Source organism: Pantherophis guttatus, chromosome 2 (assembly GCF_059756535.1).
Source record: "Pantherophis guttatus breed Tessera chromosome 2, ASM5975653v1, whole genome shotgun sequence".
In the NCBI taxonomy this organism is placed as follows: domain Eukaryota; kingdom Metazoa; phylum Chordata; class Lepidosauria; order Squamata; family Colubridae; genus Pantherophis; species Pantherophis guttatus.
The window spans coordinates 227,818,024-227,832,486 of record NC_142064.1 but is presented as its reverse complement, the minus strand read 5'-3'; the positions used below and the strand labels follow the sequence as shown (position 1 = coordinate 227,832,486).

Here is a 14,463-nt window from a genome sequence, read left to right as displayed (position 1 = left end):
GGGCTGTGAGGTGTATTGGGAAGATGAAAGAATGGATCGGTTCACACACCATTGAGTCATTTTTGCCTTCGTCCTCACTGTCATAGGAATCCAATGACTTGTCATCGTTGGCTGGAGTCCCCCCCCCTTCAGCTACGTGGGGAGGGATCTCTATGGCCTGGAGGGCTTTTCAGAATGTGTCAGCAACATGCCTTGGGCCTCGTTCCAGTTGTGCCATGGGTGGTGGCTCTGACTTTGGCTTTGGGGCTGGGATCGTGCACACAGATGCCATGTGGCCTATTCCTCCGCATCTGTAGCATTTCAGCTGGCTTCTTGGGAGAGTTGGTTTTGGGGCCAGCTGTGGTGCTGTGGCTTCCCATCCACCAGATGATCTCCAGTCTAGTTGTCCCCTCTCCTTGGTGTCCAGTTGCTTTCTAATGTCATTGGTGCGCAATCCACCATTGACTTTTATGGCTCCTCGGAACCACTCAGAGAGTCAGTTCGGGATGTCCCAATAGGTGGTTACTTGGGCAATTTGCTTATCCAGGCTTGTTCTGAATAAATGAACTAACAGCCAGTCCGGCAAAGGGGGTAGCTTCCCCATGACTCTCCTGAACTCACGGATGTGTTCCTTAATGGGTCACCCTCTTTGCTTTAGGTTTTGGAGCTCATCCTCCGCATATGGATCCTTCTCCGCCTCCTCAAATCTGGCTTCTAGCTGTTATAGGAAGTCATCAATGTCTTGCAGCTGGGGGCTCTCCTCTTGTGGGGGGGTCTCCTCTTGTGGAGGGCTGCTTCTCCCTCTAGCCTCTCAGCAGTGGTATTCACCATGGCTCTGTGGGATGGGTAGAGGTGTCCGTAGTCCTCTAGGTGGACCTCAGTCAAGTCAAGGAATAGAGCCAGCTGATCTGAGTCCCCATTGAATTTTCCCCTGAATCAGGGTGGCTCGTTCAGCGCTGCTCCTCCCTCCTCATGTTGGCCCCTGTATGCCTGCACTTGGAGTGGTTGGCGGTCTCCCTCAGGTCTCCTTCCTATTATTTCGTTGTATATGAAACAACATGATGGCATATAGCCAATCCAGAATGAGGATGGGAAGAGTTGTTCTCATTCTGAATTGGCTTTAGCTTTGTGAAATAAAATAAAACACACTAGCTATAATATATATCACCAATAAATTCACAATATTCTAATTGTGAGAAATCATGGTCCAAAAAAAACAATTGGCAATAAAGGATAGAAGGAAGACAGAAAGAGTTGTGGAACAACTTGCTTTCAGAAATTGTGGGTGCTCCAACACTGGAGGTTTTTAAGAAGAGATTGGACAACCACTTGTCTGAAGGTTGACTCAGCCTTCCATCCTTTTGAGGTAGATAAAATGAGGACCTGGATTGTGGGGTCAATAAGCTGACTTTGTATAAAAAAGCACACCGCTTAGGGGGAGGCAAAAGCCCTACTAAGCAGGTATGAAGGCTATTGCTTAACGCATTGTAAGCCGCCCTGAGTCTCCGGAGAAGGGCGGCATATAAATCAAACCAATAAATAAATAAATAAATAAATAAATAAATAAATCGCAGAAGGTTTCCTGCTTGAGCAGGAAGTTGGACTAGAAGACCGCCAAGATCCCCTCCAACTGTTATTCTGTTATTCAGAAGGGCAGTACTTCTAATTTACAGGTACTTGATTTTAGGTAAATAGGTAAAGCATAGTAGCAGATACTTGGGGAAATTATTATGTTTAAACACATAGCAGAAATTTGGAATAGGTGATCCAGAAATTTCTAGAAAAAAACTTTAAATATATCTATTTTATTGATGTATGTGAACCACCAAGCCTCTGCTTTGATTGTGATGAAATACAAATAAAATTGATCAATTTATATATTTCCTCTTATCAAAAACCACTTGAATTTAGAAAACCCCCAAATCTAGTGAAAGGATTGCAGTTTAGTGTTCTCCCTAGAATGCTAGTTTTCTAAACTCATAGTAAGTGAGAGAAGATCTAAGTGTCCTAGTGGACCACCACTTATGTATGAGCCATCAATGTGCTGCAGCTGCCAAAACAGCCAATGTAGTCCTAAGATGCATCAACAGAGGGATAGCATCACAAACACAGGAAGTGATAATACTGTTTTATACTGCATTAGTGAGGCTACACTTGGAATACTGCAGTTCTGGTTAGTGTGACACAAAAAAGATGCTGAAAGTGTGTCGAGAAGATCAATATAGATGATAAAGAGTCCGGAGGCTGAATCATATAATGAATGGATGAGTTAGGTATGTCTAGCCTATCAACGAAAGGATTGGGGGAGTGGGCGCCATTGTTGTCTTCCAATAGTTGAGGGGCTGCACAGAGAAGGAGGAGAATCTATTCTCCAAAGCACCAGATCTACTTCTAATTAATTGGATTCTAAATGAATGTACAACTGAACCTATACATGCAACGCTGTACAATACCGTTACTACTCTGGGACTGGATCAATTAGTAAAAAACAACACTAGACTCAACAACTGCCTTGATCTCATCTTCTGCAACAGTTTAAACATAATTTATGGACTACAAACAAAGGAACCTTTTTCTAACAGTGACCACAGCATGACTGACTTCTCAATTTACGTCCCTGCAAAGAAGGTCATAGTGACGGGATTCCAAATTATAACTTTAAAAAAGCCAACTATGATCTTCAGCTTCAACTGCAATAATACACAGGCAAACAATAGATACAAACTCAAAGTAAACCGCTCCAAACTTGATTGCAGAAAATACGACTTCAGCAACAGAGTGGTCAATGCCTGGAACTCACTACCTGACTCTATTGTTACATTCTCAAACCCCCAAAAACTTTAACCTTAAACTGTCTACTGTGGACCTCACTCCATTCCTAAGAGATCTGTAAGGGGGCATGCATAAGCGCACCAGCGGGCCTACCGTCCCTGTCCTACTGTTCCCATTTATCCGTACTCATTTAATATGTATGTACTTATACTTGTTTATACTTATATGCTTATACGTTATGTTCATACATAACATAATTTCTTTTTAGTAGGCTTTTCCTTGTGAAGCTATGACTAATTTGACATGAACAAGGGTATCATACATGTATCCAAAGAGGGAGAATCCAAGCTATGCAGAAGCAATTTGATTCTCATTCATTCACATTAATTATTTGGTGTAAAAGACTGGCATTAAAAATGTAAACAAATGGGCCTCTTAAACCTCCTTAGCAAACACTTCTCTCACTTTACTTGATGGATACACATATAGTGCATTCAGTTTCTTAAAGAAAAGCAAAAAGCAAAGTTTGGTTGGAACTTGATTTGACTCCTGGTGACTCCATGCTATGCAGTTTTCTTGGAGATGTTAGAGATATTAGAGAGAAACTTCTTTGAGTTTCTCAGTGTACCCTACACCTCTGGGATTTATTAGTAGTCTCTTATTCGATAAGTAGGCAGGTATGACTCTATTTTTGAAATATGCCCAACATTAGCTAGCTACCATCACCTTCTGGGTGATAAAAGAAAAGTGGAGTTTTCATTTCTAATAGTCCCACACTGTCCATTAAAGAGAAGGTATTGGGTCAATCATTCTGTCTCCTTGCTTTGATTTCTCCAATCCCAGTATTCCAGATTAGCAAGGCTAATATACTGGTATAACTGCTAACGCCCTATGGTGCTTCCAAGTGACCCCTTTTTAACTTCTTGTAATTAAATATATGTAAATCATGAAATGAAATATAAATCTATATATCTAGTACTTAGTAGCTGTATGGAGTGATAATGGATGATGATTTGATTCACTGAGAGGGGTCTTTTATATACCTACTCCCGTGATGGCAAACATATGGCACATGTGTGCAGGGGGTGGGGTGTGTGTGGGGGCCATGCGTGCATGCACGGGCCGCCGCTGTGCATGCATGAGGGCCACACACATATTGCATTTTAGGGGTTCAGCTGCACTTTGGACACTCGGTCCGGAAAAGGTTGGCCATCGCTGACCTACTCCTTGTAACACTGAAATGGTTCCAGAGTAGTACATAAAAGGCTAGAAATAGATTCCCAAAATCAAAACCTTTTTGCTGCTAGTCTACAACACAAATGACAAACTCTTTTACAGGTTTTGTTGGACCCAAAGGCCTGCTCCTTTTTGTATAACTGATTGCTTTTCATTGAGTGAACAACAGCATTGTCATGCTATTGACATCTCTAATGTTCCATTACCAAATCATTGTTTTAATTATTAATACTACATAGCGAAATTTGGGAGAAAAGAAGTAACTATCCCTCAGAGGGTAATGTACTGGTTACTAACCCCCATATCAGTAATTGTAAAGAAAGATTATATCTAGCATGCTTTCATTATTGGGTTCTTGCCCTATAAATTTGATTGAATCTAATTAAGTATATTCACCAACACCCAATACACAGTCCACAGTCTTCTGAATATAAAGAAATTAAGTGCATGGTCTAATGTAAGAATTTCCTGCAAATGTAGCACTTCTGGACTGCAGAGGATTCTAAACAATATTATAGTGTGACAGAGTTTTAAATTTGTTTATCAAAACATAATATAGAGGAACATCAAGATGAGAATTATTGAACTGTTATTTGAAATGCTCCTAGCTTCACCCTGCTAAGGTGCTTTAGTGGAGGAAGGAGCCAGTTGCCATCAGATTCAATACCCCGCCCCCCACAAAGGGTGAAATCCAGCAGGTTCTGACAGGTTCTAGAGAACCGGTAGTGGAAATTTTGAGTAATTCGGAGGACCGGCAAATACCACCTCTGGCTGGCCCCAGAGTGGGATGGGAATGGAGATTTTGCAATATTCTTTCTCCAGGAATGGGGAGGGAATGAGGATTTTGCAGTATCCTTCCCCTGGAGTGGGGTGGGAATGGAGATTTTGCAGTATCCTTCCCCTGCCATGCCCACCAAGCCACACCCACAGAACCGGTAGTAAAAAAAATTTGGATTTCACCACTGCCGCCCCCATAAGCACATGGGATACCAGTCTTATTCTGAGTAGTCTTTCTGTAAATGAAATTAAGATGCAGTTCCAAGGTAAAAGCTAGTGAGATGACACTACTAAAGTTCTGTATTAGAGTCAGTATTTCTCCCTCCAAATGATTAGAAAAACACGTATTCTAGAACACAAAGTTTCTAACAGATTTTGACATTCATTCAGACATTTTTTCCCAGACATTGATTATGAAAACCTTTATACAAACCATGAACTTTGAACAGGCTGTACCATAATGGCTGTACCAAGAGGAAGTCTAAACTATAGACTCAATCTTACACTTCCGGAAACCAAAAGTGACTATAATTCTTAAAGTAACAGATAAGCACAATAGCAAAGAAACAGGAAGGGTAGAATGCAGTATAATAGTTTAGAGGAAAATTCTGCCCTAGAGCTTCCACTCACTCTACAGGTAATCCTTGGTTTATGACCATAATTGAGCCCAACATTTCCATTGCTAAGCGGGATAGTTGTTAAGTAAGCTTAAATTGTTAAGTTTGGACACAGTTTATGACTTTCGTTGCCACAGTTGTTAAGTGAATCACTGCTGTTGTCAAATTAGTAACACGGTTGTTAAATGAATCTGGCTTCCCCATTGACTTTGCTTGTCAGAAGGTCACAAAACGTGATCACGTGATCCAGAATACTGGAACAATCATAAATATGAACCAGATGCCAAGCATTCGAATTTTGATCACATGACCATGGGGATGCTGCAATGGTTGTAAATGTGAAAAATGGTTATAAGTCGCTTTTTTTTTTCAGTGTCATTGTAACTTCAAACGGTCACTAAATGAATGGTTATAAATCCAGGACTACCTGTATTGGATTATTCACGTAAGAGTTCAAAGCTACACCCACAGTGTAGAAGCATTATTCAGAATGAAAATGAACAAGTTTCAGTCCAAATTTTACAGAAAATTCATAAAATTTAACTTGATTTGCTATTGGGTCCCAGATATGAAAATCTAGCAATTTTCTGATAAGTATTCAAAGTGAGGAAACATTTAAACTACATATATAAAATACCATTTAAAAAAAAACAACCATGCCCTATTCTAAATACTTTATAGAAAGCATTTCCTGAAAAAAGTTAGATAAGCCAAGTAAGTTTGAGAATAAGCCTTTAGCTCCCAATACACAGGAAGTCTAGCCTTCTGTGGTCAAGGCTAACAGGCCTTATATAAATATGTGCTACAATACCTTTCTGTTTCCTGGTTGGTGGTTTGCTGTTTATTGTTTTCAAAGGCTGCAAAGCTGCTCATATCCACATAGCCGTCATTCTCATTTGCAGCAGATAAGGCCCTGCTAGGATCTTCAAAAAATTCCGTAAAGGTTCCTGCCCTAGTGGGCCTTCGCGGAGGTATTTGTATATTTTCATAATCAGAATTCATGGCTGGGATATTCTCATAGTCAGAAGTATCAGCATTGGGAAACGAAATGGACCGGGGCTTCGTTAAAGGCAGAGGCATAAAAGGGGGCCTCGAACGATCTTCAAATGACTCTACCCTTGACACACTTCTGCTAAACATTTTGGGTGTTCCTTTTCTCTTGCCGTCCTTATAGAAAAGAACAGTCGGAGACTCAGAGGCCCTCAGCTTGGCAGTCCGTGATAACAGCTGAGGTGAACTACTCAAACTTCTTCTGTCCAGTTCCATCACCCTGGAAGGTCCATGATAACTAGACTCTGAGGAGGACCTTGAAGAAGAAACATGAACATCTACGTGGACTTTGTTTTCTGCCTTCTTCTTGAATTTCAAAGTGAGAAATTTTTTAAACGAGGACTTCTTTTTCTTGCAATACTTATCAGGAGATTCGCTATCTATTAAAAGTGACGGGGAGCTTTTTGTGATGGGCTTCTTGGTGATACAGGCTAGTTCAAAGGGAGGTGGAATATCAACAACAGAGGAAGGAGTGGAAACCCCACTGGATGTTAGGTGATTCCTCTGGGAAAAGCTACCTGAGGAACCAATTACATATGGTAATGACAGCTCATCTGTCCTGTTTAATCTGTTATAATCTAATATAGAGCTATCGGTTTCTCGATACAGAGAGACAGGGGTGTCTCTGCCTTCCACTGAATAAGATCGAGGGTACAAAATGAAGCGTCTTGGCTTTGCAGGCAGCGTTCTAGCCAGTTCTATAGGTTTTCCTTCTGCCCAACAAAAACTGTGTCTTACATTTTCAGTAATAATGGTGTTTGTGCTCAAGGTCTGCAATTCAGTGTCTGTCCCTGTTTCTTCTGGAACTGTTTCTGGCACATAACCAGGTACTTTCCCAGAGTGAGACCTTGTTCTAGTAACAATGTTTTTCCGATCTATGGAAAGCAAGTGGTTTTCATTTTCTGCGTTCTCTCCCTCCCTGAAATCACTTGAGCTGTTTTGGATATCAGCCTCCTGCGTTTCTCTTCCAGCATAAAGAAATTCATTTGCTGTAGGCAAAGTGTCTCCAAGGACATATGGGTCATCTAGGGAATCACTGGCTACTTCTCCATTGTTGTCAGGCGCAACCGACACTTCGGAGACCTCTGTGGCTTCCTCAATCATATATTCATTGGTTGAGTTTGTTTCCAGTTTAGCCAATTCTCCAACAGAAAGCCCAGATTTTTCAGTTGATGTTTCTCTGGTTAGATTTGGGACAGTTTCCTCTTTATTGCTATGATCCACCTGGAGTATTTGTTGATTCACATGTGTATCTTCTAAAGTACATTCACTCGCACTGTGATCTCCAAGTAAAACATCTGACTTAGATTCTTCTCTAAACTGCGAGTCAGACTTGTGCCCATTAGTATCTTCAGAACTGAGGGATAGGTTATTATCAGGCATTTCAGTCTCTTTTCCTGACAAATCTTCATCCAGATCTTCATCTGGAGAATCCTGAGCATCCTCACTGCCATCATTTCCAAAGGGAATGATCTGGCAGCTATCATCCATTGTCTCTGTGTCTATCATTTCGTTTTGTTCTCCAGAATCTTCCCCTGATTCACATTCAGTCTCTGTTATTTCTACCACATTCTTCATTTCAGAAGTTTGGCAAACATTGTCAAGATCTTCTCCCTCAGCGTTTAGGTCTATTTCATCTTCCTTTTCATCCATTTCATTTGTGGCCCCGTTAAAAGTCTCTTCAATACCAAGCTCAGACCCACTTGGTTCTAACCCCGTGTCCACTTCAGAATCATTAGCAATGTGAGCATCAGTATTTACATCAATATCTTCTAAAAACTCTCCTTCTCTAGTCCAGGCTGAATCATTATTGTTGTGATTTGCTGGGCCCAATTCTAGATCAGTATTTAATTGTTCCTCTTCTAAAAACTGTATTGCATCTAAACCTTTGCAAATTAGAGGCAGATCTTCCCCTGCTGATTTTGGCTCCTCTAAATGTCTTAAAATGATATCATCATATATAGTTTCTTTCAAAGATTCCCCATTCAATATTTTGCCGTCCATGTTATACTCATTGTTATCATTTACCAAATCCAGTTTGCTTAGAGTTTCATCTGCACAGTTCATTTGTGTCTCACTGGGAGGATCTTCACTGTCCACTTTTTCATATTCATCTCTTGCAGCATCTTCTTTTTCACTTTCAAATTTAGGGCAGTCAAGTGCTGGGATTTCAGTTGATTCCACGGAGTTGTCTCCCACCGATTCAGTATCCTTGTTCTTCATTACATTTATCGGCCCATCACATACGTCATTGCTATCCGTACAATTACCATCTTCCTCACCTACTGGTTCAAGAGTGTGCAAAATCTCATTCTCGGCTGGCTCCTGTTCAAAGTCACTGTATGTTTTATCGGTCAATTCAACATCAGGAATTACAATGTATTCATTGCCGTCTTCTGATTCTGGACAGTCCGTGTTGTTGCACTGGTTTTCTTCATACAGTTCTGCTTCCAGTTTTCCATTGGGATATTTGTTAAAGGTATTATTAGCATAAACACTGGATCTCTGTAAAATTGCAGGATCGTTGTCAGCAGAGATTTTTGGCTTGGGAGCAATGGGTGGTTTTGGACCCCTAGACATAGAGTTTGAATTATGAAGTGTGCCAGCCCTTGATAGCGACGGAGGAAATTTGGAAGCAGCTATGGAAGCCAGATGACTGAAGATCTTTGGTTTTGGGGCCAGTGGTGGTTTTGTAAGATCTGGAACAGGAAAAAGAAAAACACCAGGAAATGTTATATTAACAAGCTTCTACATTACTAAGAAACATTTAGTTGTTAATATACTCCTTTGTAGATATACAAAGTAGGGGAAATGATAGCTTTAGTGTATTTGCTGGGTTGGAGGGAAACAGGAACAAGAAACTGCCACATTCAGCCTGCATTGCCTCAAGCAAGCTCCTTCTTAAAGTCTGCTTTCCTTCCAACATCAGCAGTAAGAGCTTGGCTGCCCTACTTCTTAGATTCAGAGAAGACCAGAAAGGGAGCAGGACATTGAATATAACCTCTTGCTCAGTGCAAAAATTCAAGCGAAACCATTCCTGTTGGATGGCTGTGCATCCTGCTTGTCCACATCCAGCAAATTAAAAAAAAGCTCACATAACTTCCCTTTGTAATAAGTTCATCTGATAAACTAACTCTGTGAAGATGCTTATATGGAACCTGGATCTATTTCATGTAACATAAAACTATGTTCCCAGTAGAGAAAAACTTCTTGCTTTCTTCCTTATGCTTTCTCTACAAGCACTTCATGAATCTCCCTTTGATTATCTTTTTTCTAGAGGCTACACACTCCCAACACCATTAGTCTCACGTAGAGGAGATCTTGAGGTTTGGCCTCAATGACATAATTTATTTTAAGCAAGGGGGGGGGGCAGAAATCAGATATAGCGCTTGAATTTGACTCTAGATTCCTCTGTAGAATAAAGTGGGCTTCACAGGCTTTTCACTGAGTCAGTTAAGGGTGCATCATGCTGCACAAATCTGCTAAACCAGTTAGTATTATTTGAAAAGGGGACACTGTTAGCCAAAATTATGCCAAGACAATTTGGGTCAAACTACTCTTCCCTAGACAGGAACTCCAAAGAAAATTCATAGCCAAGACTCGAGGGAGCCAGGAGCAAGGAGAGCTGGCATGACTGTAGGGAAAGATCTACAGATGTAGAGAAGTCTAGCCACTTTTCTCCCGGCATAAGGACTTATGGGATACCAGGAAAGAGTGACGATAGTAAGGATCTATGTATTCCCCAAACTGGTAGTCCTCAACTTCATTAGCATGACTGTGGGGTGATAGGTGCCAAGCAGGGAATTATAAACAGGTTAATGGTTGACTGTAATGTGATGATCATGTGATGAGAACCTAGTTTAAGAGTCAGAAAGGCCATTAACCTTAGGTTATGGTTCATTGGTTTCCTATGAAAACACAGATACTGGACTAAATAAGGATACAGAATGTTTTTATCTATCGTGTTTCCCCGAAAATAAGACCCTGTCTTATATTTTTTTGAAACCCGAAATAAGTGCTTGGTCTTATTTTCAGGGATGTCTTATTATTTTAGGGCGCATGGAGCAAGACGGGGCTCCTCTTGCCTGTCTCCCTAACCCTAACCAGAGGAAATGGTGGGCACCGGCTGCGCATGCATTTAAATATTTTTGGAGAGGGCTTATTTTCAGGGGAGCTTATTTTAGCACATGTACTCAAAAGCCCGATTGGGCTTATTATCAGGGGATGTCTTATTTTAGGGGAAACAGGGTATAATCCATATTAAATAAATATAATTCTGTAGTTCATTATCCACGGGGTGCTGGAAAAAAAAACTTCACTCCTTCCCTATCTATGCAAACTTCACTCCCCTCCCCCCTCTAGACAAACTTTCAGACCCAAAAAATTGTACATCAGGCCACAATTCTTCTAGTCAGTTATTAGAGCGCAAAAGCCAGTTTGGTCTAGAACATGGGTGTCAAACTCAAGGTCTACAGGCTCCATTTATAGCCTGGATGACCTCCTGCAGCATTTTGCCAGCCAAAACGGGCCATGGAGGGGGTGTCGTGCATGGTCTCCGCATGCCCCATTTTGCCCGGAAAAGTGCTGCAGGAGGCATCTGTCTCCTCCCCACCCGGCTCACAGAGGAGAACTACAATGCTGATCCGGCCCTTGAATAAATCCAGTTTGACACCCCTGGTCTAGAGGTTAAGGCCCCAGGCTAGAAACTGGGAGATGGTGAATTCTAGTCCTATCTGAGGCACAAAGCCTGCTGGGTGACCTTGAGCCAATCACTTTCTCTCAGCTTCAGGCAGCAACAAAGCTTCTGAAAACTTGCCAAGAAAACTATAAGGACCAGTTCAGAGAGTCTCCAAGAGTCAAAACTGAATTGAAAGCACAAAAATAAATACATAAATAAAAATTAGAATGTGCAGAGCACAAGGAAGGCAGTCATAAGAGATTTCTCTAATAGCAATAGCACTTAGACTTATATACTGCTTCATAGTGTTTTTACAGCCCTCTCTAAGCGGTTTACAGAGTCAGCATATCTGGGTCCTCATTTACCCACCTCAGAAGGATGGAAGGCTGAGTCAACCTTGAGCCAGTGAGATTTCAACTGCAGCTAGCAGTCAGCTGAAGTAGCCTGCAGTGCTGCATTCTAACCACTGCGCCACCTCGGCTCTTAACTTACTAGCATTTTATTTTCTGCTAACAAATGAAGTCTTCTGTAACTGAAAAAGAGTTTGGAGGTCACTTCATCTAAACCTCTGTTCAAAATAAATTCTATAATAATAGATGCATTTACAACATCCTTGTGAAATGGCCATCCAGTGATTGTGAAAATATCTCCACTAAAGAAGAGACCTTTATTTCTTGTAGCAGCCACTGTTAAATAATGTTAACATTTAGAAATTATCTCCTAATGTTAGCCAGTCTGTGGTCTCCTGAAATTTTCATCCTTGGGGTCCAGACCTCTGAAACAACAGGAACATATTTACTCCCTCAGCTTATAGTCTTCAGACCAGAGGTGGGTTTCAGCAGGTTGTGACCAGTTCTGGAGAACCGGTAGAAGAAATTTTGAGTAGTTCGGAGAACCGGTAGTAAAAATTCTGACTGGCCCCACCCCCATCTATTCTCTGCCTCCCGAGTCCCAGCTGATCAGAAGGGAATGGAGATTTTACAGTATCCTTCCTCTGCGACACCCACCAAGCCATGCCACGCCCACCAAGTCACACCCACAGAACTGGTAGTAAAAAATTTTGAAACCCACCACTGCTTCAGACATTTGAAGATAGTAATCAGGTCATCAGTTGATCATGTCCAAAAATATTCTACTGGACTGCTGCTCATTGCCAATTAAACTGAAGTCCAGTTCGAACCAGTTTTGAACCATTTGAATCATGTCATCTCCCACAAAATAGATAGGACTTCAAAGTACTCAACTCTGATTAAATCAAAATTCTTTATGCTAATTAGAAAGTGTGTCCTGCTTGTAATTAAGGTACAGGACTATAATTGGTATCAGCATAAATTCACCATATAATTTCTTCAGTTGTTTTTCTTGTTCTTAACAACAACAGTATAAAGGGCATGTCTTTTTGGCAAGCAGCTTTATTTTGTTTTAACACCACTCTAAATGCTCACAAAGGCTTTATGATTGATGGCCTTGGCAGCTTTGGGTTCTGTTTTAGTTACAGAAAAAGAAATAGTAGCTTTCTTCACCACACCCCAGCTCAGGATATCACAATGAGCCTTGTTGCTGTCTGCCAGCATGAGATATACAACAGAATTACCACTGTCTTCAACTCTTGTTTATTATCTCAGAATAGAAATCAGTGTAAGATTCCCTTGCATTATTCTAATGCCACATTTGTTTAAAAAAATCCAGTCTATCCCAGCTTTTGATTATTTGATCATGATTTATTTGATCATATTTCATTAATTCTCTTATCAAAAGACATTCATTAAATGCCTATATATTCTCTTGTTATAATGGAATAATGGAATTTTATGATTTAAACCAATCATTCCTCAGCTTGATGGAAATCAGCTGTATCAAATAACAAAATTCCATCGTCCATTTTCATGCTTGCTGGAAATTCTGCACTCCCATCAACTCTGGATGTTGTTCTAGTAAGGTTGGTCTTGAATAACTGTGATCTCCATATACAGTCTTGTTACTGCTCTTTTAATTATATATTTATTGTATTTTAGTATTTAAAAAATCCAAAAAGTACAAAAAGAATAGAAAACACGAAATAATTCAGCTTAGTTTTTAAATAAATCATTAAACTTGGCTATGGGGAATTCAGTGGTCCTCCTGCTATATCCACAAAGAACCAGCTCATAAATAGAGAGAACAATATATATTTAACCCAAGACTGGCAATCTGGAGTATCTCTTCTTCATGACACTGGTAAGAAATGTGCTATGCTGCCTGCCATTTTCAGGTGTGTGAGCCACACGGTGCAAACCAAAGAAATCTCTGGGAATCCCCAAAAGTCATGTCCCCCCAAAGTTTCATGCTGGGCAGTTCATGCTGCCACCTTCCCTCTTTGCTGTGAGGTGTTCATTGCTGTGTTTTGTTACTGAATTAGGTTTCTTTACTTGTTTCCTCAATTGGGAGTAGGGTTTCTCTATAGGTAAAGGTAAAGGTTCCCCTCGCACATATGTGCTAGTCATTCCCGACTCTAGGGGGCAGTGTTCATCTCCGTTTTAAAGCCAAAGAGCCAGTGCTGTGGGAAGACATCTGCATAGTCATGTGGCTGGCATGACTAAATGCCAAAGGTGCGAAGTTACCTTCCCACCAAAGGCGCTCCCTATTTTTCTACTTGCATTTTTTACATGCTTTCGAACTGCTAGGTTGGCAGAAGCTGGGACATGTAACGAGAGCTCACCCCATTGCGTGGCACTAGGGATTCAAACCGCTGAACTGTCGACCTTTTGATCGACAAGATCAGCATCTTAGCCACTGAGCCACCACGTCCCTTATAGGGTTTCTCTATACATGCATTAAAAAATGGAAATTTTCCTAGGAAGAATTTCAATCATACTTGACAGAAACATTTGCACAATTGGCCCATTTCTGTGTCACAATTGAAAGTGACCTGTGCAAGAGGTATTTTTAAGATATTAAATTTTTTTAATAAAATGTTTGTTTATTTCAGGAACTGGGCCACTGAACTGCCAGGGGAAGCAGGGGGAAGCTAGGAGGCGATAACAACGTTCTAAGCCTAAGCATCATCACTCTTTCATAGATCTCCTCCCCTTATTGTTTGAAGCTTCCTTGTCAGGCTTTGCTTCTTCCTCTGCTTGTCCACTTTCCTCTGGATGAGAGTTGGTTCCCGCAGGGCTGTGTCCCTTTCAAGAATCCCATTGAGTTTAAATTTTCAAAGGATCTCTAAGATAGGAGAGCAGTTTTCTTTTGTGATGAAAGTGGTTAAGAAACAGTTGGCTTTTAATTTCCTGTGTAGTAGTAAATATTTGTTAGTTACTTTTCTTCCGGTGTCCCTTTGAGACATAGGAAGTTTTTCATGGTTTGCTAACGGAGTGG

General features: G+C 40.8%; 1 protein-coding gene across 8 annotated transcripts in view; it reads right to left on the bottom strand.

Moving 5' to 3' along the window:
* FGD5 (FYVE, RhoGEF and PH domain containing 5) overlaps window positions 1-14,463 on the bottom strand; it is a 157,071-nt gene that overhangs the window by 127,743 nt on the left and 14,865 nt on the right. For all 8 annotated transcript variants that reach the window (XM_060688292.2, XM_060688294.2, XM_060688289.2 and 5 more), the window contains exon 2: window positions 6,193-9,130. In XM_060688292.2, coding sequence (XP_060544275.2) covers window positions 6,193-9,011 — 2,819 coding nt within the window. In that variant the 5' untranslated portion in view covers window positions 9,012-9,130. The remainder of the gene's footprint in view (window positions 1-6,192; window positions 9,131-14,463) is intronic.